The 26,490-nt window shown below is 37.7% G+C and overlaps 1 protein-coding gene across 8 annotated transcripts in view; it reads left to right on the forward strand.

The window, feature by feature from the left end:
- Window positions 1–25,212, forward strand: part of ZNF346 (zinc finger protein 346) — a 36,856-nt gene extending 11,644 nt beyond the window's left edge. For 3 of the 8 annotated variants that reach the window (XM_074292217.1, XM_074292219.1, XM_074292218.1), the window contains exons 5-7: window positions 5,001–5,225; window positions 7,552–7,645; window positions 9,125–10,263. In XM_074292217.1, coding sequence (XP_074148318.1) covers window positions 5,001–5,225; window positions 7,552–7,645; window positions 9,125–9,230 — 425 coding nt within the window. In that variant the 3' untranslated portion in view covers window positions 9,231–10,263. Of the gene's footprint in view, window positions 1–5,000; window positions 5,334–7,523; window positions 7,646–8,180; window positions 8,285–9,124; window positions 10,264–24,576 lie in introns of those variants that run through there. The other 5 variants (XM_074292220.1, XM_074292221.1, XR_012486709.1 and 2 more) reach the window with 4 other exon arrangements.
- Window positions 25,213–26,490: the final 1,278 nt, after the last annotated feature.

Consider the following 26,490-nt stretch of genomic DNA (forward strand, 5'->3'; position numbering starts at 1 on the left):
TAGAAAAGTTGTTAGAGTAATTCACTCATAACTTGATGTTGGTCTGATTTAGTGGTAATAGTAATTAGAGAAAAAGTGACAAATTCAAGAAATGTAGAGATATTATTGAAAATATTTGGCAACTGATTGAACCTGAGGAAATGCTTATGGTACTTTACATGTTTTATCATTAATCTTTACAATAATTTGGCATGAGGTAAGTAATACAGTGATTGTTGATATTCCCATTTTTTTAGATAAGGAAATATAGGAAAATTGATTTACCCATAGTCTTCCCAAAGCTTGAGTCCAAGTCTCCTAACACCAAGTAAAATGTTTTTAAGGGACTTGACCAAAAACCTCTCCTAAAGCCAGATAGATTTTTCTCTGCAGAAACTTCAGAGCCCTAATCCTTTGTCTGGAATGAGAATGAGATGTTAAAAATGCAGAAGTTCTATGGGTATATTAAGAGCATATTGAGAAATTCCCTCCTGCCTCTTCCACTTCATCTTCTCTAATAACTTTGATCTTCCCTAGTCACTATGTGTTCAGACTTGAAAGCAAAATCCTCCTCTTTTTGGAGTGTGCAGGTCATACCCTACTAGCTTTTATCTGCAAATGCGGCCTCTTCTTATAAAAACAGGGATATTGACTATAAAAGCAGAGAACTTTAGTGCTGCTTTCATTGTCTAGGAAGCTGTATTTTCAGCTACTAGAAATTAATTTCCAATCCACATGGTTTGAAAATAGACTCTTTTAACTTCACACAATGGGAATTAATTCCTGGCTGAGTTTCATTCACCCTATTAATGCCAGGCTTCCTGTCTTAAATACCTTCTTTGAACCCATGAGAAGGAATGATTAGTTGATATTCTTAATTTAGTTTTTTGATAATGATTTGAAACTTTCATTTTGGTTTCGACAAAGCAGCATAGCTAGGTTCCTGATATTCATTATTTCGTGATTAATTTGGGTTATGCCAAATCATGGCCTATGGAGCTCAAGATCATAGAATCTTAGGATCAAAGTTCCAGAGTGGAAAGAACCTTAGTGATTGTCTATTTGAAGTATACATTCCACCTGTAAATATACATGACAATTGGTTATTCTCTGAATACCTCTGTTGACTGGGAGCTCAGTGGTTACTGAAGCAACTCATTCCATTTTTTGAACGTTTTAATTAAGTTTTTCCTTTATATGAGGTGGATATCTGCTTCTTAGTAATTTCTCTAGCATAGTTAAGTGGTACAATGGATAGAGCACTGGGCCTGGAATTAGGAAGACTCCTCTTCCTGAGTTCAAATCCAGTCTCAGACTCTTTCTAGCTGTGTGACCCTGGGTAAGTCACTTAACCCTGTTTGTCTCAATTTACTTATATCTAAAATGAGCTGGAGAAGGAAATAGCAAACCACTCCAATATCTTTACCAAAAATCTTCATTAGATGATGGTGAGTCCCTTCATGGATGAAGCACAAATAATGTGCTTATTAAATTTTCAGATGCTATGAAGGTGGGCAAGAAAGATAGTTTTAATTTCAGTTAAAAAAATGAACTTGTACAAATAAAGAATGGAGAATCTTAGTTACAAAATATTTAAATGTGAAAAAGCCCTAGGAGTTCTAATTGACTTCCAGCTCAGGATGAATTACTAGAGTGTCATGTCAACCAAAAGAGTTAATGCATTTTTTCAGTATTTTTCATTATGGCTCTCCTTCTATCAATGCAGGTCACAGCCGTCTATAATTGAGTAGATAGTTTTTTGGTAGGGGTTTTTTTAATAACCAAAAAAAAGTCTTCACCTAAAATCCATACAAAAGTGAGACCTTTCAAACTTAGCTAGGCTTATTTTCAGACAACAGAAATACTGTTGTGGGATTAGATCTACACTCAGAGCCTTTCCGCTTAGTAGAATTTCCCAGAGCAGGTACACTGCTGATGTATTGTTCAAGACCTCGCATTCCCTCCACATCATCATGACATCTCAGAGGCAATCGAAAGTCTAGAATTCTATTACCCTTGTGGACATGGTCTTTCTAAATTAAATATTACATAAAGCAAGCACTTCCTCCCCCCCTGCCCTCCACAGGCTGGGGTTAAGTGACTTGCCCAGGGTCACACAGCTGGGAAGTGTTAAGCGTCTGAGATCAGATTTGAACTCGGGTCTTCCTGAATTCAAGGCTGGTGCTCTATCCACTATACCACCTAGCTGCCCCCAAGCAAGCACTTTCTACTTGTTAAAACTGCATAGAAAAATGTTATTTTTGGAAAGAAAAATAACATAGGTTTGACTGAAAAGTCTTGGTGGGTTATGGTTTATACTTTTTGCAAATAGTGTTAACAGCATCTATGGCTCTGATTTACAATATAGCTGATCTAGACGAGAGACAATCTGTGATCATTTGAGTGAATGGAATCTGCCCCACAAAGGGAGCAAACCTATGTATATTTTATCACTAGTATTATGTTTTAATCACCTGAATAAACTGACCCTAGACTCAACAAATATATTGTTTCATAGTTCAGTTAAGAGCCATATCCCTTGACTCTACTCTCAGCTCTTTCAGGGACATATAGAAAATAAGACGATGTTCAGATCCTATTTCTGGACAACCTTTAACAAGAGAAAGTAATTGTCATCTAGTAGAAAGAGCATTAAATTTAGAGTCATGTGACTTGAGTTTACTTCTTATCCCACAAGTTGTTTCTTTACATTAGGCAGATCATTTGAATTCTCTAGTTCTTTATTTTACTCATCTAAAAATTGGAAATGATAACTGCACTTCTCAACTCATAGGGTTGTTTTCAGAATCCATTGAAAAGATGTATCAGAAGCATTTTATAAATTATAAAGTACCAAGTATTATTATTATTGATTTACTTTGCTTTGGATTAGGAAGCCTGGGTTCAGATCTTTGCTCTGCCATTTATAACTATGTGATCTTGAACAAAATAATTTAAATCCCTCTCCCAAGCTTCATTTTCCCATTTATTTAGTGGAGCTAATGATACATGTGGTACTTAATTTCAGAGTGTTATGAGACTCAAGTGAAATAGTTGATGGAGTATGCTTTAAGGCATCTGGGGGCAGCTGGGCCTGTAGTCAGAAAGACCCGAGTTCAAATCTGGCATCAGATACTTAACTGGCTATGTGACCCTGGAAAATTTACTTAACATTTCCTTTATTTTCCTTAATTGTAAAATGGGGATAATGATACCACCTATCCTACAACATTATTATGAAAATCAAATGAAATAATATTTATTTTTAAAAGCACAGTGCATAGCATATAGTAGGCTATATAAATGATTATTTCCTTCCCTTGGTAAATTACAAATAAATGTTGATCCTATTTATGTGTAAATTAGCCTCGACACTATAACTGGGATGTTTTGAGGATGTATGACATTATTTTGGTTATTTCATATTTTGAAAGGATTCCATATCCAATTTTATGGGACTTCAAAGGAGGGTAGTCTTATAAAGGCACATTTCACTATAATGTAATCTTGGGCATTTGTCAGATTTAATTTATAAGTGTTCATTCAAAATCAACAATATTCCAGGCACTGTGCAAGAGGTGCTCTAGATGATAGAGATACAGAAACAGAATTAGATTTCTAGTATTTGTGTTCAAGGAGTTTACATCCTTACATTCTTCTGGGACAGTTTCAGGAGTGGAAGTCAATTTAGGATTCAGGCCAAAGCAATAAGGAGTGTGTTAAAGCAGTGAAAACAGCACTGATGTTGGTGTAAGAATTTGGTTTGGAGTTCAGCTGATAATCTTATTTCTTTGATATTACGCAGATTACTTACAGAAGTAGTAATTGAACTGAACTTTAAAAAAGATTATAGTCTTCAAGAAGCAGGTGTTAGGAAACAGTATTTTCTAAGCATGTAGACAGTTAACCCCATAGAACAGAGAGAGCAGATGGATTGTTTTGTGTGCAAGATAGCAGGTAGGACAATTTGTCTGGATTGTAAAGAAAATGAAGGAAATAATATTTAATAAATCTGTAATAGTACCCTGGGAAAGTACCTAAATGGCTTTAAATGTCAATCAAAAGAAATTGTATTTGGTCCTAGAGACAAATGGAAGCTACTGAAGTTTCTTGAACAGTGGGAGGTATCATAGTCAAAGCTGTGCTTTAGGAATATTGCTTTGGCAGAGCATGAATTGGGGAGAGAAGCGAATGTAGACAAAGAAACCAATGAAAAAGTTGTTGTTATGGTCTAAGAGGTGATGAGGACTTGAACTAGGATTGCTGCCATGTGAGTGGAAAGAAGGGGATGTAAAATATGCTATAAAAGAATAATTGACAAGGACTTGACAAATGTTTAGATATGGAGCATGGAGCCAGGGGGAATTAAGAATCAAGGTTGACTCAACGGTCATGAATCTTGGTGACTTGGAAGGCTGGTGGTTCATTCTATAGAAAAAGAGGAAGACATATTTGGTGTGAAAGTTAATGGGTTGTGTTTTGGATATCCATTTTGAAACAATTGATAATACAATTCTGGAACTTAGGAGAGGACGAGGACTAAACCTTAGATCTAAGGGTTTAAATCTTAAATCTAAGTTTAAATCTAAGTGTCATCTGTATAGAGATAATTTAATCCATAGGAACTAGTAAAAGCACTTAAGTGAAGAATATAGAGAGAGAAGATGGGGGCCCAGGACAGACCTTTTATAGAGACCTAGTTAGGGGTAGAATTTAGGTAATGATAATGAAAATGTGAAATCAAAGGATTTTGTTTTTGGTTTTATTTTTTCCCAGAAAAATAGAGAATTACCAAGCTCACTTTAAGTCTGACTTGTTATAGTCCAATCCAAAATGAGGGGCTTAATCATTGTTTCTTCCTATACCTTTGGTAAGCCCCATCAATCCCTTTCTTTCTGCTACAATAAGGGGAAACACTCAATTTTTGCAGAGACATTGCCACCATTTCTTCTTGTCTAAGTCAGAGTAAAACCTAGTAACTCCTAAGACTTTTCAACATCTTTATGTTCTCTTTGTGATAGTTCTACCAAAACTCCATAAGAATGCTGTAACTCCTGGTCTCAGTGAAGATAGTAGTGATACATCTGATCCTGACAAGTTCTGCAACCTCTGCCATGCAACTTTCAACAATCCCTCTATGGCCAAGCAGCACTATGTTGGCAAGAAGCACAGAAAACAAGAGACCAAAGTCAAGCTAATGGCTCATTATGGCAAGAGCAAGGACTCCCCCATTACAGCTTCAGAAGGTAAGGACATGTTGTCTTGGGAGCCAGAACAGACAAGTGGGCAGTATTATAGAGTTATAAAAACATCATAGGATTTAGATTTGAATGTCAGCTTTGTTACTTCTCCCTGTGCGTTTTTGGACAAGTTACTTTAACCTATCTTGGCTTCAGTTTTCTCAGCTATAAAATGAGAAGTCAGACTAGTTGATTTCTAAGGTTCTTTCCAGCTTTAAATCCTATTCAGATTTTTTCTGGGAGCCAGTTTACTTTAAGAAGGATGTTAATGGAAAACAAACAAATAAATAAGGAATTTTTCAAAAGGAAGGATGTTTAATGACAGATATGGAAGTATGTTTAAAAGGATTGCATGTGTTTATCAGATCTCTTGCTCTCTTGGAGAGAGGAGAGATAAGGAAGGGAGGAAGAAAAAATTTGGAACATGAAATCTTACAAAAATGAATGATGAAAACTATCTTTACATGTTTTTGGAAAAATGAAATACTAATATTAAGGGGGAAAAAAGGACATTGATAAGCTGGGGCATATCCAGAGGAGAATCCTACAGGACCAGAATTATAGAAACCTCAGAGAATGTTTGCCCATCCCATGCTCGATTTTGATACCTTCACTAAATGATAGTTAGAAATTCCAAGAGTTATGCTTTCTGTTACTTCTCATAGTACAGATCTCAACTCATCTCTGTCTTCTCATCATTTTAAAAACTTATTTCCACATATCTCTAAAATATCCCTACAACATATTGTGAGGTTTTCCCCTGGTTCTTTTAATATTATTCAGTTAGCACTTTGGGATCATATTGTCCATCTCTTACATCCCTCCTACTGGAAATTGGTCTTATCTATGATGGCCTTGGATTAAGAGAATTTGGCATCTGAGGGTAGCATTTTATGTAGAATAGAGATAGAATATTCTTTGTCTCAAAGGAAGTATAAAACTTAGGCAAAACATTTTAGTGGAAGGCATTAATTTTTTTAGGTATCTAAACTTAAAATAGGGTCTTATCACTCCTAATCCAGTGTTCTTTCCATGTAAAAAAAAATTCCAGTGCCACATAACTCTGAGATGGCAATGTTGTATAAGGCCTTGTGAAATAATAAGGATGGGATGCTTAACAATTCATAAAACCATGCCCTGTGTAAAGGACCTTAGAACCTCAGTCTGTACTGAGAATAGGAAGACACATTACAACATGAAATGTAAGAACTCAAAAGAACCTTTTTTAGAACAGATCATTGTATAGAACAATAGCACCAGAAGGATCCTCAACATGTAGAACATTCAATGTCAGAGGCAGAAAAAAATTTTAAAATATAAAATGTTAAAACTGGAAAGGCTCTTTAGTTATCATCTAATGCAACACCTTCATTTAACTGAGGCCAAGAAAAGAAACTAGTTTATAATTATTCTGTATGTCATTGCAAATCTTGAACTAAACTTCCTTGTTCTTTGGCTTCTTTCCCATTGGCTCTTTGTTTTAAAAGACCACCCTAAATCTCTGTATGTGTGTGTTTGTGTGGCAGTTGGGATTAAGTGACTTACCCAGGGTCATACAACTAGTAGGTGTTTTATGTTAGATTTGCTCTCAGGTCCTTCTGACACCAGGGCCCAATGTTCTATCTACTGTGCCATCTAACTGCCCCTGACTACTCTAAATCTGGAGCGAATCTGGCTATGAGGCAGACTCTCTCCAAGCCTGAGAGTAGATAGATTGGGTTTGTCAAAATAATGAGCTTTGTTAATTACTATTATTATAAGCCCAGAAAGAATAGCACCTTTTAGAGATTAATTTGATTGAAGGGCACTACCAGCTAGGACACGTACAATGGTATATTATGAGAACCTAAAGCTGATTCTTAAAAGAAGGTTTTCATTTGAATAGAAAAAGCACTCAGCATTAAAAGACCTGCATTTCAATTCTTCTTGAGATTCTAAGTTGTGTAACATTGATTAGATCACTTTATAACTCTGATACTTAGTTGTCCCATCTGTCAAATATAGATTTGAATAAACATTCTTTAAAGTCCTTAACATCCCTGACATCCCATGATTTCTGTAAAACTATCACAAAGTTAATATCTGGCTTGGTCCTGCCAGCCTTATTTATTAGAGCTTAAGTATTCGGGGAGGGGGGAGGGGAAAGAAGGAAATAAAAGTGAGGTAAAAAGGAGGATTTAAAAATTAAAAGGGAACATGGATATCATCTGTTGTGCTCAATACTCAAAGATATTTAATAAATCCTTACTTTCTATGAACTATCTTCCTCATTTCAACACAAGGCCCTAAATTATAGAATCACAGTATGCTTTAACATTGCTCTCTGTTTCAGCTGGTTGGGGCTACCCCTGCAACACATGCAAAATCATACTGAATTCCATAGAGCAGTACCAGGCGCACATCAGTGGCTTCAAGCACAGGAACCAGTAAGTGAGCTTTGCTTTTCAATATAGTCATGGGTTGTTAGTAGGTTACTGGGAGGGACCATGAAATGGCATGCTCTACAAATACCCAATTCCACTACTTCTTCTAAACAGACTTTTGGCTCATTATTTTAAGAATTCTGGCAGAGAATTATGACAGCATCTGGGAGTCTCCCGTGATGATTTGGAAAGAATTCACCAAAGTGCCTTCCAAAATGGAGAGGGGCACTATCTCATATGGGTCAGCATCTTGAAGGAGAATTTTGGAAGGACTTGCCCATAACTGAAGACCATAAACACCTCGGAAAGTGCCCTGAATTTCAAGGGCCTAGATTCAAATCCCAGTTCTGCTACTTATTAACTGTGTAATATTGCACAAGTCACTTCTCAGAGCCCTCATTTCCTTATCTGCAAAATTAAAGGATTGAATTAGGTCATATCTAAAGTCCCCTCCATCTGTAAACCCACAAACTTAAGACCAGAAGTACATTGTTTAATTGTACATGGAAGAACAATCACCATTTCTTTTTCACCAAAGGGTTTCCAGGATGTGATAAGGCAGAGAGTGGCTTTGGTACCTGTGGTTTGCCATCTTTCAGTCCTTCTGTGTTTTAAGAGCCAGAAAGGACTGACTGGCTGAAGGTAATCTCTCTGCCTTGATCTCTTTCAATACCTAAAACTAGCTCAATATGCTGATCCTCAGAATCACTGTCAAATTATTTCAAATTTTTTCAATTAACCAAAAAAAAATGTATTTTCTTTTCTTCCCACCATCCCTCTGTCAGAAAGTAAACTTACTTACTTTTAATGAATAGAAAGTAGGTCTTTTCTCTTTGACTTTGCTCAGTTGATTTTGATGTGTACAGTTGCCTTCAGGGGTTAAGTTCTTCTAAGAAAGCTTATTTGGTTTGTGATATTCTGCTCAATATTGTTAGCAACACCTCAGGTACATTACCAGATAACTTGCTAGTAATCAGATTGGTGAGCAGGAGCATAGGATTGAAAACAGGAAAGATCCTAAAATCTACTAGTCCAACCTCCTTATTTTGCAGATAAAGAAATTAAGGCCCAAAGAACGTTCACATTCATAATAAGTAACAAAACTAAGATTCAGGACCTGATTTTTTTAAATTTAGCTTTTTTTTTTTTTTTTTTCCTGAGGCAGTTGGGGTTAAGCGACTTGCTGAGGGTCACACAGCTAGGAAATGTTAAGTGTCTGAGACTAGATTTGAATTTGTGTCCTTCTGACTTCAAGGCTGGTACTCTATCCAGTACACCATCCAGCTGCCCCCAAATTTAGCATTTTTGCCATCACATCCCACAGCATTCTAAACTGACCACATTTTAGGGAAGTAGCTCTTATATTAACCAAGTTAGGGAAGCCCTGGGTGTCCAGGCTTTTGGAGATATTCTGACACATCTGTCTCCTTTCCTCTTCTCTTTCCTCCCTCTACTACTCCCTCTCCTCACCTTCCCCCACAGTACACCAGGAGCTGTGCCGATCCTAGGACGCTTTCCAAAGCAGCAGTATGTTCGAGAAGAAACAGTGTCCTCAGGAGACTACAGTTACTTTAGCCAAGACTCCTAGAGCCAGTGGCAGTACTGTTCTCTTCAAGCTGGTGCCAGCCAAGAACAAGCAGCTAGTGTCAACTCTCAGCGGTCCTGTTATCTGGTCGGAAATTATCCTGTGTCTCCCTCTCATAGTGACTGTGCAGGACAAAAACAGAAATGACTTAGTTTGGGAAAGATCTGATGGAGCAAGCTTTGCTCTATCTTGTGTATCTATTAGAAAACTCCTTTGGCACAATCTGTTAATTGACATCTTGTTCTGTGTGTTTCTCAAACATACAGGTGGTGTCCTTCCTTTATATGTCACTTCTTGCCACTCCTCTGCCTCTAAGCTATATCCCTGCCCTCCACAAATAGTGCCGAACTCTTAGGTTTCAAGAACAGAGCAGCTCCTTGACTGGTTTATCTTAGATAGGAGTAATAATATAGAGTTGGATATTAGCAGAATTGTTATCCCTAACTCCCACTTGAACTTTTATATCTAAGTGTGTCTTACTTGGTCTTCCCTGGTGGGGGTAAACTTGCATAGGATTTATTGCTTTGTATTTGGAAAGACAATTCCTTGGGCTTTTTCCTAGTGCCCTGGTACCCTTCTAGAGAAACCACGGAACATGAGTGCCAAACCATGGCAGGGATAGAGAACAAAAAACTCAATGTTCCTAAGACAACTTCTAGCAAGATATTAGTTAACTCTATCCTTCAAAAGAAAGGCACTTTAGACCAAGTTATTTCCAGTTGTGCAGGAGGGAGTCCCTTTTAAATCTAATTGATATGTTGAAATGTTTTCTTTTCTGACCTTTTGTTGGAAATCTCCAAAATCCACTTTTCATGGTAACTAGGGAGGTCATGCTACTCTGGGCATACTCAATGTGGGCAGCACAGGGTTTTTTTCCCCTTCCAGTTGGTTCTGCTCCCAGTCATATGTCATCACTGGAAGGTTACTCTGAGAGTACAATTTAAAGGAAGTCCTTTGGTAGCAATTCTACTTCCCCAAGGTCCGTTGCCTATCTGCTTTACAGACATAGACCACATTAAAGTCTTTATTCACCTGACCTTTCAGACTTTCTTCTTCTCTTGGATCTGCAATCTCCTACCAGAGGAGAATACAGTGGTGATAAATGGAAACTCTGGAGAAGTATAGGAAGGGCTCTTTGCAGGAAGAGGCCCTTAGGTATCAGGGGACTAACTAGTGTAATTTTTCATCGGTCTTCCAGGCTAGAAAGAATTGTTTTCAAATGATCAGAGAAGAAAGCAGGAGGGAGGGTAAAGAAGTTGACCTAGACCATCCATGCAAACAAGTAAGCAAATGGTCCCTTTGGCTACACTTCCAGACCAGAGGGACTAATTAATCATAGAACCTGAATTGGAAGGAGTCTTAGAGGGCTTCTAGTCCACTCCATACTGAACAAAAGTACAACTGTACAATATTCCTGACAAGTGGCCAGACAGCCTTTGCTTGAAGATCTCTGATGGAGAAGAACCTACTGCCACTTTAGGCAGCTCATTTAACAATTCTGATTTTTGGAAAAATTTCCTTATGTCAGGCTGAAATCAGTCTTCTTACAGCTTCCATGCATTGCTCCTAGTTCTTCTCTACTTCCTAGTCTATCAGGACTCCTTCCACATTATAGCCCTTCAAATATTGAATAGGCACTTTAACCTTTCAGGTTTTGGCTTCTCCAAACAGAAGCATACCCAGTTTCTTTACCTGATTGTCATTTGACATCATCTTGAAGTCTTTCTGGTCTTCCTCTTCTTACTTCTCCAGTTTATCAATAGCCTTCATAAACCACGACTCCTACAACCAAGCAGTGTACCAGGTATGATCTGATTATGGCATTTCCCTGGCATCCCAAACACTGTGTCTCAGCATAGCCTAAAATTGATAAATTTTTGGCTATCTTATCACAATGTTAACTCATATTGAGTTTAAAGTCCGCTCAAACTGACAGAACTTAGCCAGATGGACTATCTAGTTAATGCCTTCCCTATCTTGACTTCTTTCCCCTATTTTGATTTATTTTTTAACTCCAGTGTAAGACTTTACATTTATCCCTGTAAAAATTCATTTTACTCAATTAATCCTAGTGTTTTGGCTTATGAGAGCTTTCTGAATCTTCATTGTAATCCAATCTGTTAACTATCTTTCCTAATTTTGTTTTGTCTTCAAATTTTATAACATGCCATCTTTCACCTTTATCAAGTCATTTTTAAAAGTGTTGAACAGCATAAAACTAATAACTTGTCAAGCATTCTGTTAAATAATGACATAGAACCATTCATGATCATTCTTTCAACCTGACCAATCATCTAATATTAATCCATTATATTCTAGTTCTCATTTTCCACAGGAATAGCATACGAGATTTGTTAAATGCTTTGCTAAAATCTTGGTCAACTAAATTTATAGTATTCCCCTGATACACCAATCTAGTAAATCCCAAAAAAGGAAATGAGGTTAAAGCAAGCATGACCTATTCTTCATGAAATCCTCTTAGCTCTTTGTGATTATGGCTTCCTTTTCTGTGCATTTCTTAAGCACCTCTTTAATATTATGTTCCATAATTTCAGCAGAAACTGAAATTATGCTTATTGGCCTACAGTTTGCCAATTCTATAATCCCTTTTTAAAAAATCCAGACATTTGCCTTTTTCCAGTCTTGTTGCATTTATCCCATTCATCTTGATCTTTCTAAGATTTACAACAGTGATTCAACTGTCAAATGTACCAATTCTGTGGGATATAGTTAATCTGATTCTGATAACATGAAGGGCAGGTAGATACTTCCCTACTGTTTCTCTGCTTATCTTGGATCTTATTATCCTATTAGTCATTTTTATTTAGTCTTTTCCAATTCAAAGATCATTATCCTTGACAGACAAAGCAGAAATAAAGTAAGAGTTCGGGAGTCTTTCTTTCCCTTGTCTTGTCAGTTCTTATTAGCCCATCCATTTTGAGCAACAATCCTATCTTGTCTTTAATCACTGTTTTCCTCAGTTCAGTTTTTAAAAAATAACTTATGGGGGTCAACTTTTAGCTTTTTCTACCAGTCCTTAGCTCATTCTGAACTTGGATGTTCCTGACATTATTCTTACAGTCCCATGCTTTGCATTCATCTTCTATTACCTGCCTTTATTTCCATCTTCTATCAACATCTTTTTAAAAATCTAAGTTGCATATGTTTGTTTACACATTTCTCTTTCTCCTCATTAAAATTATTTTTATGTATCCAGAATTTCATTCTTATGATTTCTCCTGTCAGATTTTGGTCCAAAGGATCCTAACTGTCCTTTCAAAATTTTTGTTCCAAGAACTTTATGTGCATGTCAAACTTTACTCAGTTTTCCTGTCTTTTTTCAAAACTGAAGATGAAGTGATCATTTCCCCCTTGATTCCCCTCACCTCTTCTTTAGGACCTAGTTCCTTTTTGGTAAAAGTCTAATCCAAAATAGCAGTTTCCCATCTTCCTCCATCTTTTTATGGATGAAATTATCATTAGTGTAAGCTAAGAAATTATTAGCTGCTCCTCTGCTTTTCATAGATTATGAACTCCAGCAGGAGTCCAGATGATCACTGCTGTATTCTCATTCCACAGTGCTAAGCTTGCGATCTGTTTCCAAAACCTAACTCTCTTCTCTTTCAGCTTGGGTACTCTGTAACATATTCTGAATATTTGTTTTTTTTCTTTTGACTCTTACAGTTTTCTGACCTGACAGCATCTATGGATCTATATCACCATTCCCTTGTTCTTCCTCAAAAGTCCCTACTCCTTCCTCTATAGAAAGAGTGTCATCTAAGTGCTCATTGGTCCTTCCCTTTCTCTTGTCATTCCCATCTTCCTGCTCTGTCTTTACAGATGTATCTTTACCTTTAAAAGTTCTTTCAGTGGGGCAGCTAGGTGCGTAGTGGATAAGAGTACCAGCCTTGAATTCAGGAGGACCCGAGTTCAAATTTGGTCTCAGACACTTAACACTGGCTAGCTGTGTGACCCTGGGCAAGTCACTTAACCCCAGCCTCAGGGGGGAAAAAAAAAAAAAAGTTCTTTCAGTTTTTTAAGGAAGGTTGCATTCTTCCTGATAATAGGGAGAACAGATTTCCTCAAGGCACTTTACTTTTGTCTTTTAAAAAAGAAGACCAGCTTGCACTTTGTACATAGATAATTGTTACTTGGCCATGGCAGAAAGACAGATGTCGTGTAGTCTCTGCAAATCACTACCAAATTTTCTTTGATTTTCAGACTTCTCAGAAACATTAGTTTCTTGAACTTTTGTTTTCTTATTAGTTGTGGCCAACTCCTCTGGAGAATTCCTGTGGCCTGTGGGGGTCTTGAAATCCAAAGTTTTCATTCATATTTCTATGTACTATAGATGCATCCAACTTTCTTTTGTCTTCCTAATCTCTTTGAGTCCCCTGTTCTCATTCACTTTTTGAGTCTTCAAGTTCTCTTCTTCTTTCTTTCTCATTTGTCCTTTACAGAGTCAGCCCTGCATAAGTGATTCCCCTGCCTAATCAAGCTCTAACCCTGAAGCTGGCTAATAGGAAGCAGCTGTCCCACAGGTAGCAAGGGGGCAGTCCCTGTAGTGAAGAAGATATTTCTTTCTGTTGTGAATAGCAAGGTTCTAGGATATACTAAAGGAAGGTAGTTTAAAGAGAATAGGTTTCCCTTAATATTCTTAAGATTTCTCTATATATCAGGAAGCAGAGGAAGCCTGATATATATACTGATATATACATATATATGTATGTATGTATATATGTATATTTACAATGCCCTTTCTGCTTCCCTGTAAAACCCCATCCTTTCTTTTTTTTGTGAAGAAATGCCATTTGTATGTGGATGTATCTACTCTGTGCCCCATGGGAAAGAGGCCTCCCAATAAAGAATGACTCCTCTGACTGCCAGGGGTGTGTGTTCTGTGCCAAATCTTCTACTGATTATCAGCTATATGCCCTAATGTGTGTAGTTCCTGAATGTAGGCAATCTGTCATTGGTATCTACCAACTTTCTCATAGTAACTTCTGCTTTGTAAATTTTCATGACAGTAATAACAATGAAGTAGGTGATACAAGGTGATTTTATAGAAGGAAAATTTGAGGTTCAGAGAAGTTGCTCAAGATCACATAGTGAGAAAATGTCAAGAGTTGAGGTTTGGATGAGTCTTCTGACTCCACGTCCAGACACTTGCACGCCCAAAGCCCCACCCAAGAGTGCTCAAGAAGCAAGACTTTCTTCTGATCTTTGAGAGGTTTTTAAACTATTCAGCTTCATTGAAACTAACATATGAATAGCTAATAAGAATTAACCAATGGTTAGGTAGGATGGAGGATATTTTTTATATTTCTTTTATAAAGATTGTATATAGGGTTGTTTTATAAAACCCAAGCTTGTAAACCTAATGAATTTCTGCTTAGGAGTTAGACCTAGTCTGTTCTTTCAACCAACTTTTGAATCTTCCTCTACATTCTCTGTGATAAGCTTTTCCTCTCCTACAGGCCACAGTGGGAGATCTACAACCTGCCACTCCTTTCTATATTATTGTGATACTTCCTATTGCCTAAATTCTCAGCCAGAGTAGGCCATTAACACAGACAGAACCTGGGAGCAAAAGTATTGTTCTTTCTGGGATTTTGCCCTCTGCCACCATCTGCCCCTGTAAAAGAAAAAAAGGAGCAGCTATGGTGGATCTTAGCCAGAGTTTTTATATGGCTCATTGGGTGCATAGATTTGCTGGCCCTGATCTTTATTTCTCTGTCCCCCTTCTGCTGTGGCCGTCATTATTTTGTTACTGGTGTTAGCATTCTCTTCATTCCCTCACTTCTATCTCTACATCTACTCCATAGAGCATAACAGTAAGTTGTTTTTATCTACAAAGGAAAAGAATGAAGAAATTGAGAAACAATGCACCAGAGTTCGGGAATTAGCAATATGTAAGAATCTATCTTGTCTGAGGCCAGGCAGGAACTAAATTTTCTAAAATAATTCTGGGCAAAAGTTCCTAAAGACTAACCTAAAACATTCCACCCTCACCTCACAGTGACTCTAAAAGATAATAGCATCTATCCCTTCCATACTCTACAATGTCTAAACCAATTTTAGATGGATTTGGATTGAATTTATTTGAGCCTTGCATTGCATGGTGAGTTTGGTGTTTTTAGCCCATATTACTGCTAGTCATAGGAAAAAAAAACATAAAATGAGAGGGGACATTAGAGGTCATCTAACCCAATCTGTAATTGAACAAGAATAATAGGATTACAGATTTAGAGCTGGAATGGCTGTTAGAGGACCTATCCCCTCATATTACAGATGAGAAATGGAGACCCAGATGGGTTAAGTGACTTGTAGATACTAGTGTAGCAATTAAGCTATTTAGTTATCTCTCAGTACATAACTGGTTCACCTCCTATTCTGCTTAAATATTCTCTGATTATATCCTTTATACCACTTCGCCAATGTGATTGTTATTAATATGTTACAGCTTACTCATATACTTCTCCATTGTCCCTTGGACAGCCTACAAATTTTAATTCCATGGAAACTGATATTCCATGTAGCACTCATGGAAGACTAAATTGAAAGGCTTTTATTTTAGGGAGAAGTTCAGAGTCATTAAAAGTACTGATCTTTCAAAATATCTGAAAGAGGACAGAACACATATAAAGAAGTGTTTTAGTAGAAAAAGAAGAAAAAGATGTCTTGATCCAAGAAGTCACAAGGATTGAGAGTGGAACCTTAGAGATGTTTCTAGACAGCAATGTAAATTTTAAGATGCTGTAGAACTGTGGATTATTGACATTATTATGTGGAGAAGCCTCCAACTAAATTCTTCACTACCTACTTCATCATAGCATGGAGGGGATACTGAGTTCAGAAAGATAATGCCAAAATGCAGGCTGGTAAGGTTTTGACAGTCGTGAGGATGGACTGGTATTTTCACACTCAGCCTACACACCCTGGCTACATTCATAGAGGCTCATCACCAGGTTAGTTGTAGTTATGAATTGACCACAGCTTCCTTTAAAGTTATTCCTTTACCTTGTGAAGGGATCTTGAAGTATGGACCAGTTAAGTCTCCTGGTGACCACCAGAGGGCACCCATTGCCCAATAATAGAGCGTTTTACCCCCACCCACCCATTGTTTTCCTCCCTCATCCCCATCTACCTCAAGCAAAGCTGGAAAATCCTCAAGAAAGCATCTAGTTGTACAGCCCTATCTTTTAGATGAAAAACTGAGGCCTAGAGAAGGGAAGGGGATTTACCCAGTGTCTCCAAATTCTTGGTCCAGTGCTATTTCTGGGAGTCCTTCTCTCCTTTCCTCCCTAACTCCACTCCCATTCCTGCCTTTTCCCTACTTGGAGTTCAAGAGGATGAGATGGTTCAGGTGTCTACCAATAACCTAATCTAGGATTCTCAAATTCTTTGGTTTTAGGACCCCTTTGCACTCTTAAAAATTATTGAGGACCCCAAAGAGTTATTGTTTGTGTGGGTTATGTCTATATCATATTAGAAATTAAAACTGGTAATTTTAAAAATACTTAATAATGTATTATGAAAAATAACTTTTCCAAAGCAAAAAAAAAGTATATTAGAAGAGTGGTATTTTCTTTTCCTTTTTTTTTTTTTTTTTTTTTTTTTTTTTTTTGCAAATTTCTTTAATGTCTGTTTTAATAGATAGTTGGATTCCCATATCTGCTTCTGCATTCAATCTGTTGCAATGTGTTGTTTTGGTTGAAAAATGTGAAGAAAATACAGCTTCCTATAGCTGTGTAATTGGAAATGGGATAAATATTTTAATAGGCAAAATAGATCCCTTAAATATGTCTGAGGATCTTCTGGAATTCCAGACCAATGGCTTAAATCCAAGCCCTCAGAGACAAAGTGGAAAGAGAAAAGGCTGAACCACTGAGATTGGAGTTGGGAGTATATAGAACACCTTGCTCTTCTTTCTGTTCTTCCTGCTCCGATCAAGCCAGGCCCCTGTGAATATTCACTTATAGGACTTAGAATTTGTGGAAATAATGAAACTGAGGCCCAAAGCAAAGTAGCTTAGCCAAAGAGACAAGATTCAGAATTGAAGTCTTCAGACTCCAAATCTAGTATTCTTTCCACTATACCACCTTGCCTTTGTATGTATTCGGTGTCCAATAAGAGGGTTAAATTAGATTTCTAAGCCCCCTTCTGCCTCAGACAGACTAGGATTCCTTGACAAAAATCCTGAAGCCAGGCCAGACTGAGGGCCCATCTCTCAGGATTGCAATTATCCAACTACATTACCAGCAACAGGAGAGGTGAGAAACATTATCTCAGGCCTAGATCTCAGCCATTTTCTCCACTGCCTTGGTCCAGGCCTTTTCTTTCTCCAGGATTAGCTGCGGTCAAATTTCATCTTCTCCCACTCTTCCCCTTCACTCTCTCCTCACTGGATCTAAGGCAGAGAATTATTGGGTTAACTACAACTGGAGACATCAAATTCAAGCCCAGGAAGAAGAAGCAGCAGGTCCAGGATGTAACTATGAAGGAGACAGACCTTCCTAGCCACCCCACTCCCACCAAGCAACTCTTGTCTAAGGCTCCTCTTTCCTCTGTCACAGGATAGACTTAGAAGTAGAAGAAACTTTAAAGATCACCTTCTCCACCCTCTTTAATCACAACCATTTCAGGATTCCAATCTCTTTTAATGGAAGGTGTCTTTTTTCAAATTAGGAAGGTACATTGATATATTGGAAAGAGAATCACAAAGTCTAAATCCCCATTCTGGCCCCTTGCTACCTATGTGACAAGTTATTTTATTGATCTATCCTCCAGTTTATTCATTTGGAAAATTGAAAAGGGGGACCTTTACATCTCTGAAATTCTATGATCCTTTATACCTCAGAATCACCAATTGACTAATGGTCTATGTTCCATATGTCAAGATCTTTTCTGATTCTAACCGTCTACATCCTAGCTGAAACCCCGAATCTCTGAGAATGAGTTATTGCCCCTCCCCATAGTCTTCAGGTAGAGTGATCATATTTTCCAAACCCCTGGGACCCACAGTCTGACAAAAGGACTCTCTACTTTAGGGATCTTGTTCACTGTACATAAAAGTACATAAGATCATTGATTTAGGGCAGAGGGAGATAGGACCTTAGAAGCTATGGAGACCTAGTCATTGTTGAGGAAACTGAAGGTCAGAGAGATGATTTGCACAAGATCACACCAAGAGTGTTAGAAAGTTTGAACCTATATCCTCTTGACTGAAAATCCTCCTTTTCCACCATATAGTGCTGATCACCTTGACATAAGAGTCTGTGGCTTTGTGAGACATCTCACCCACGAAGTTCCTGTCCCTCCTCCCTTCCCACTCTTGAACTGCTCCTGTAAAAACTTGGCCAGGCCTCAGCCTCCTTGTCTCCACACTAGTGTTAGTGGTTTGAGGAAGCCCCTCCCATCCTTTGTGGTTTTGCTGTTTCATGTAGAAATTGGGTGCAGATGTGCCCAGAAGAACAGGATGAAGAAGATAGTCTTTAGAGACAGGTAAAGAAATTTCCTATTCTTAAGGATATAAGTGGAGAGAACCAGCTCTTGGATCTGGTATTGGAGAAGGCATAGCTCTGCAGGGACTCCTTTTTTTAAGGTTCCACAAAGAGAGCTCAGAGATTGTCCTAATCTAGCCTATCCTCACACTCCAGTAGCAAAGAGGAAAGAGAAGTGGTGAGATGACTTGCCTTTGAGACTCTCTAGGTGACTCCCCTAGGGACTAAGTAGAAGTGGGAGAGGGCCTGATATTATGCTGTGATCCATAAAGTCAGAACCTTGTCTAGCAGGGCAGAAAATTGGTATTCCTGGGCCAGGCTGCAAAGCTCATGAACCAGTGGCTTCTGCACTAGGACTGGGGTTGAGGCTAAAGGACTGGGTAAGCAAGTAACTTCCTGCTCTGAAATAAGGCAGTAGTGTCTCCCAAGATGGCCATCTCAGCCAGCTGCCATCCAAAGCAATACTTTTGGCACCAAGGCCAGACTCAGAAGCCAACTGTGATCATCTCCCCATAGAGAAGATTCCCACATTCACAAACCCAGCCCAAGGGTAGAGAAGGACTCCCTGATCAGCACCTGGTTCCTTTCTCTTTTAGGGAGGTGAAGATAAGAATTTCTTTCCACAAAAGGAGAAACAGATAAATCTATCTTAGTGACTTTTCTAAGGACCATTGGATATAAGGCCATGTTAGAACTCAGATTTTCCTCCCAAGAAAGCTCCATTCTCCTGAGAGCCTCTCCTGTCCCTATCAGAAGGGAGTAAAAACAGGAAAAACCTGGGAAGGAAGGGAGGGGAAGGGAAAGAGGGCCTCGACTCTGGAAGCGCTATTGTGTCCCCTCTGATAGTTTTGGGGCCCTGCTGCAGGAGGGGTGAGATAAAGCCCTGGGGATAGGAGAAAGGGAACACTAGAGGTAAGGGCCCAAGGAGAGGAACCCTTGCAGGTCCATGCTAATCTGGGAAGACTTTATTCAGGATACGGAGGCAGCAGCCACTACAGTGGGATCAGACATATAAAGGGGTTTTTGTTTTATTCTGGCTCTGGTTATAAATCCAGCTTCTCCCTCCTTTCTCTTCTGCCTCCTCCCTCCCCAAATTCCAGGAAGGACCTAACCTGTAGTACTTAGGATAGGGTCAGGCTAAGAGACTACTCTGGGATCCAAACTGGAAGTATCTCAGGCTGCTGTCAGAGCCAGAAGAGGCTGTGAGTCCTCCAGCAGCCCAGCCTACTCCAAAAGCAAGCTTGGAATGGAAGAATTGAATTGGAATTAGCCAATAAGAACCACATAGGAGGGGCCAGACTAAGGTCATTTAAGGAAACATTTTTCTGGGAGCAAAGGGAAACTTAACCCAGGAAACAAGAGCTCAGCTCCCTTAGATTAGCTCTCTCTGCTCCCATCCCAATAACTCCCTGGTTAAGTTAAGGCCTTGGCCTTAATTCAGTGCCCACCCCTTTCCCTTCTAGAACTCATTTGATTTCAGCAAATGTAACTGCACATCTATTCTGAACACGACAATGTAGTAGTGAAAACACATGCATACAGATACACACACACACACACACACACACACATATATATATATATATATATATATATATGTTTATTTTTATACATAACACAAACCTTGTTCTCAAGAAATTTACAATCTAATGAGACTAATGAGAATTATGCAATTTATACAAGGTAAAAAGATGAGGATAAAGGGGAGCATCCAGGCAAAGAAAGGTTCTGAGAGAACTATGGAGAGGGATGGATCACTTTCATTGAGGTAGAAATATGAGAAAACTTCTGGAAAAGGTGGCATCTGAATTGATCCTTAAGTAAAATAAGAGACTTTAACAGATGGAAATGCCAAGGAGAGTTTATTCTAAGCATTGGGTGGGAATAGCCTGAGCAAGGGCAGAGAGAGGGGAGGGCAGGATGACCATAGCTCAAAAACTGCTTTGACTGGAATAAAGCACAGGATCTCAGACTGCCTATTTGGATCTAAATCTGAATGGCCAAGACATGATCACCCAGCCTTTGACTGAAGAATCAAATGAGCATCTATAGACTACCTCCCAAAGCAGCTTATGTTTTGGATGAGAAGGCCATGCAGCTTATTAGAGCTGCCATCTGAGTCAGTAAGATCTGTTGGCTAGAGTGACTTAAAACTCAAGGTTTTACAAAAACCCAAGTCACAGAAGAAATCCCAAACTTCATTGACAGAAGTTTCTCCATTTCATAGATGAGAAAAACTCAGGCATTCTGAGATGTAAGTATTTTAAGTGCTCAGGATTACTCAGCTAATTAAGTATCCTGAGACTGAATTTGAATTCTGGTCTTCCTAACTTCAAGGCCCAGTGCTCTGTCCATATAACTCAGCTAGTTCTTCATTGTAGCTAACTGAAACCTAGCTCTGCAACTGTCATACACTGCTCCTAGTTTTACCTCCTGAGGCCAAGCAGATTGTCTAACAGCTTATCATGTCCTTTCTTCCTAAATCTGTTCCTCTGGATACAAGCTTATCAGTGACTAACCCAAAACTGAACATAATGCTCCTAATGTGACCTAACAGGGCAAAGTCCAACAGAATTATCTTATACTCTCCTGTATTTTGCTATTTTGCCAGCACTATTCCTGCCGAAGTACAATATATGCCAAGTTAACTCATTCACTTTGTAGTCCACTAAAGTCTAGAGATTTTTCTTTTTTTTTTTTTTAATCTTTTGGTTTTATATTAATGACATTTCAACTTTTTCCCTTCTTTCCCCCCCTTCCAACTAAACCATCTCATATAACAAAAATTTGTAAAAAGAAAATGAGGAAAAGAATGAGCATAATAGATCCATGTCTTGAAAAAATCTGAAAGCCCATAGACTTTACATGGGGTGCAAGGGGAAGTAGAGGAGTGGAGAAAGATGGCTTCTATCTTTAAAGCTACATTTTTTATTTATAATTTTGTAACATTCATTTTTTATTGTTTAGTGGTCCTAGTTCTTTCCACTTACATGGTCATCATCAGATGTTTTCTTGGCTCTGCTCACTTCACTCTACATCAATTCATTCAGATCTTTACCTACTTCTCTTTATTCATCATATTTGTCCTTTCTTATAGCACAGTCAGAACCCATTAAATTTATGTCCAAAATTTGTTTAGTCAGTCCTTTATTAGTGGACATCTACATTTTTTTCCATTTCTTTACTACCACAAAAAAAACTACTATAAATATTTTGACATATATGAGACTTTATCAATGGCTTCCTGAAGGGTATAAGCCTAATGCTACTTCAAAGGGTATAGATATTTTAAGTCACTTTATTTGGATAATTTCAAATTTTTAAAATGCTCATACTTATTCAGAGCTCTACTAATAGAGCTTTACATCTTTTTCAGCAAAATTGTTATATACATCTCCCATTTTATACTTAGTTTATTTTTGAAACCCAAACAACACTTTACATTTATCTTCATTACCTTTCATCTTATTAGAATAGGTTCATTCCTTTTCTAGATTTTCAAGATCTTTTGGGGATCCTGATTTTGTTATCCAATGTATTGGCTGTCCCTTAAATCCCTCAGATTTGATAAAGATACTTATTCTTTATACTTTTCTCTAAACCGCTGATGAAAATTTTGAGCAGAACAGGTCCAAGGGACTCAGCACTAAATACCTTCCTTCAAGCTGATATCAATTGATTTATTTAATAATCTTTGAGTCTTGTCATTCTACCTCTTTTGCATCTCACTGTACTATCATTTAGCCACCAGCTTCTTGCACTGAGGGTCAAGACCCCATATAGGTCTCATGAAATTATCAATATGTGTTCTAATTGTTTACCTATTTAAATACTTACATACTTGGGGTCATGTAAAAAATTTCTCAGGCAAAAAGGGGTCATGACTTGAAAAAATTTAAGAAGCCCTAATTAAATCCATAGCTCTTCATATTGGCAGCTAAATGGTTCAGTAGAGAAAGTGCTAGGTCTAGATTTCAGAAGATATTATTATTCTTCCCTTTCAGGCCTGTCTTACTATTCAAGACATTCAAGTCAGGAAATTGAGTTCAAATCCAACCCCAAACACTAGCTCTATGGGAAACTCACTTAGCTTCTGGTGGTCTATTTCTTATCTGGAAAGTGAAGCTAATAATAGTGACTACTCCCCAAAGTGGTAAGGATTAAATGTGATAATATTTATAAAAGTCTTCAGTACAGTACCTGCTACACATAGTAGGCACTGTATACATGCTAGCTAGTTCTTATCATTATTGACATTATTATTATTTACAAGAACAGTATCAACCTATCAACAAGCATCTTATTAAGTACCTACTTTGTGACATGCTTATATCCATAGGTATCTCCTTAATATATAAATTCCTTGAGGAGAAGGGATTGTTTTACTTTTCTATTTGTGTTCACAGCACTTATGCTTTGCATATAGTGAGTATATACGAATACTCATTCATTCATTCATAATCTTAGGTACTTAAGGAATTACACAGACTGTCTAAGGACTACAAATAGAAAAAAAAAAAAAAAAGAGCCATGTCTAGGTAAAAGAGAAAATAAAAATCATCTGGCATAAATTATCCTAGATGAAACCTTACTGGCTTTCAACCTTCACTACCTCTCCTACTAAATGCTAATTAGCTCTAAAGAAGAGTCCATGCCTTAAGATAAGGCCTATTGGAGTCTAATTTTAGAAGAGGTGTGCCTTCATCAGAAGAATATTAACAAGATTGCTTGTGCAATTAAAAGGTTATTAGGAAAGTCTGGGAAGAGAAAAAATAAAGTAATAAAATATATATATTTTTTAAAAAGTGATAACAGAATACATCCAGGAAAATGAATGAAATGTCAAGAATTGAGTCTTATGAGAAACAAAGGAGAAAATGTATTTCTTTCCCTTTTTTGCTGAGGTAGGGAAGTGAAGGGTGTGGAGAAGTGTGTTTATAGGTATGGAACATCCAATACTCTCACATTCCTATCGTGTGTTGGTTAGTTTTGTTAAATCACTATTTTTTCCTCTTTCTTCACATTTTATATAAAGGATGGCTTGCTGAATAGGTGAAAAGGAAAGGATATATATGAAAATAAAGGTGATATAGAAACAAAATATATCAATAATTGACTGGACTCCTAGCAATTGGAAAGTAAGATAGAGGAATGAGTCAAAGATCATTACCTCCAAGAATCTGAATAGTAAATGAGAAGATGGGAATGCTATCCACAGAAACAGGGAATTTAGAAGGAGAAGCTGGATTGGGAAGAAAGGTATGAGTTTTGAGTGCCAGTTCAATCTAGATGAAGCTAGATGTATGGCAGCAGATAAGTGATATGTGATTCAATTAAAGAGAGAGATTTGGGTTGAGGATGTCTGTATAGAAGAGATGATCCTAAATACTGGGAATAGAGAAAATTGCCAAGAGATGATATAAGCAGGAAGAGAATCTAGGACCTATTAAGGAGCAAGAAGAAGGTGAGTAGGCAAAAAAGAAAGTATAGAAGAAGTGGCTGAAGAGATACATGCCACAGGAAGCAATAATATAAAAGAGAATATCTAAGGAATAGTTAACAATGGCATATGCTACTAAGGGTTCAAGGAAGATAGGGACAGGTAATTAAATCATTGGAGAGAATTGTTGTAATAGAGAAGAAAATAGAAACTGGAATATAGGGTTTTGGAGAATGAGTGGAAAGGTAAAGAAGTGGAAGAAGTGAGAGTTAACTAATCATTTTAGAATGTTAGTGGTTAAGGCAAGAGGATTAAATCAATAAATAGCTTGAAGTAGCAGTAGAATGAAAAAAAAAAAGCTTTTTGTTATTTTTATTTGGTTTTATTTTGCTTTGTTTTGTTTTAGGATGGAAGAGATCTGAGCAATTCCATGGATAGCAGGGAAGGAGTAAATCAAGAAGGACTGAAGATACTTGAGTTGGACAGAATACCTGATGGAACAAGGTCATGGAGGATGGAAAGAAGTGGGATTGACGGTACAGACAGGTTAATTCCTTGTCAAAGAGAAGGGGTCACTTCTTTCTCTCAAAATTTAAGGAAGAAAAAGTTTTCAAATGTAGTTGATAAATTGATTCATGAATTGACTCAGTCTTCCTTTATAGTTTATAAATTGTGGAGGAAGGAAATTCATATCCTATGGCCTCAATTTTCTGAAAGTATGAGAGAAGGTTCCTTGGTCAAGAAGAAATAAGATGTTGGGTACTTGAAGAAAGATGGAATATAATAGCCATTTTAACATCAAGACTGTACAAGTAAGGGCCCAGTTGAGATTAGGCGGATATTTGTGGTTGATCCCAGTCAGCAACTTTTGGACAAACTTGAGTAGTTTGTAAGTAGAAAAGAAGGTAGTACATGACAAGAATTACTCAGGGTTAAGCTTAGCAAAGCAAAAATGTTGGAAGGCTAAGGACAAAGGAGTCAAAGGTAGAGGAAAAGTCATTACTAAAATGGCTTATCATAGAGTCAAGACTAAGCAGAAAAAGAACAATGGTCAAAACAGAGTTTATAGATTAGGAAAATAGGAAAAAACTAAGGGGTGGAAAGGGAGGATTAGGACAAAAAAAAAGATGAGAGGAAAATTGGAAATGGAAGTGAGCAGTGCAGGGAAAGGATAACAAATCATGGTCAAAGATGAATTTCAAAGTTTGGGAACATGGAAGTGTAGCAGTTTCACATTATGGTGAGGATGTGATTACCCTGAAAGGCCACTTTTTAAAAATTTATTTAGAACTAATATTTATTGATAAACACTAAACTTAGCATCTTTGACTTAGATCTTTGACTTCAAATCTGGGTTGCTCTTTCCACTTTACATTCCTGAAAGAGACTCAATGTGGGAATCCTAAGAGTGAATTCAAGGAAGCATGAAGACATTGTTGCAAAGGTCATCAACATGGACATTAAAGTCTCTGAGGATAATGACAGAGGAAAAGGAAGGCTAAGTCAATTCATGAAGAAAAGTGGGATGAGAGACTAAGGAAGTCAATACATAATAGCAAAGATGTTTGGGAACATATTTGGATGGCATAAACTTCCCGCTTCCTTTTGTTTTAGAACACAGGTGGTCACACCCTCCCTGACTTCTCTAGAGGAGACCCCAAAAAGGAGGTGATCACATCCTACCTGACTTCTCAGGAAAGGTGAAAACACCAAAAAGGAGGTGATCATACTTCCCCCCCCCTTGATTTCTCGGAAAGAGAGACAAAAAACACCAAAGGAAAGGGGGGGATCAAACCAGATATTGTTAGAGGATTTCTGAGCTGAAGGGTCTTACTAGAAATAGATATGCACAAACCCTTCAGCATGGGAGGCACACAGCAATAGCACACAGGCTATTAGTAATGAAGCTCCCCACAGCTGGTGCAGGCTCAATGTGGTGTAACAAACATGAATTATACATGCAAGTAGTGATATAACAAACAATATAAGTCAACATGGTGTTGTAAAAGATTTCCACAAGTTCTAGAAGGAGGGTATGTAAACAATAGTCACACATATGCCTTCTTCAGCAGCCAAGAGATAGTCCAGAATCAATCTATTGTCCATTGCTTCACATGTCAGGGAATCCAATGATCCCCACAAGTTTTTGAAGTTCTGCAACAGTCTTATTATGTGTTAGGCAGTCCAATGATTCCTGCAGATTTTGAAGTCTTACAACAGTCTTATCATGTCTCAGGGAATCCAATGATTCTTGAGGGTTTTTAAGTCCTACAACAATCTTATCATGTCTCAGAGATTCCATTAATTCCTAAGGGTTTTG

The sequence above is a fragment of the Sminthopsis crassicaudata genome, chromosome 2 (assembly GCF_048593235.1).
Source record: "Sminthopsis crassicaudata isolate SCR6 chromosome 2, ASM4859323v1, whole genome shotgun sequence".
Taxonomy (NCBI): domain Eukaryota; kingdom Metazoa; phylum Chordata; class Mammalia; order Dasyuromorphia; family Dasyuridae; genus Sminthopsis; species Sminthopsis crassicaudata.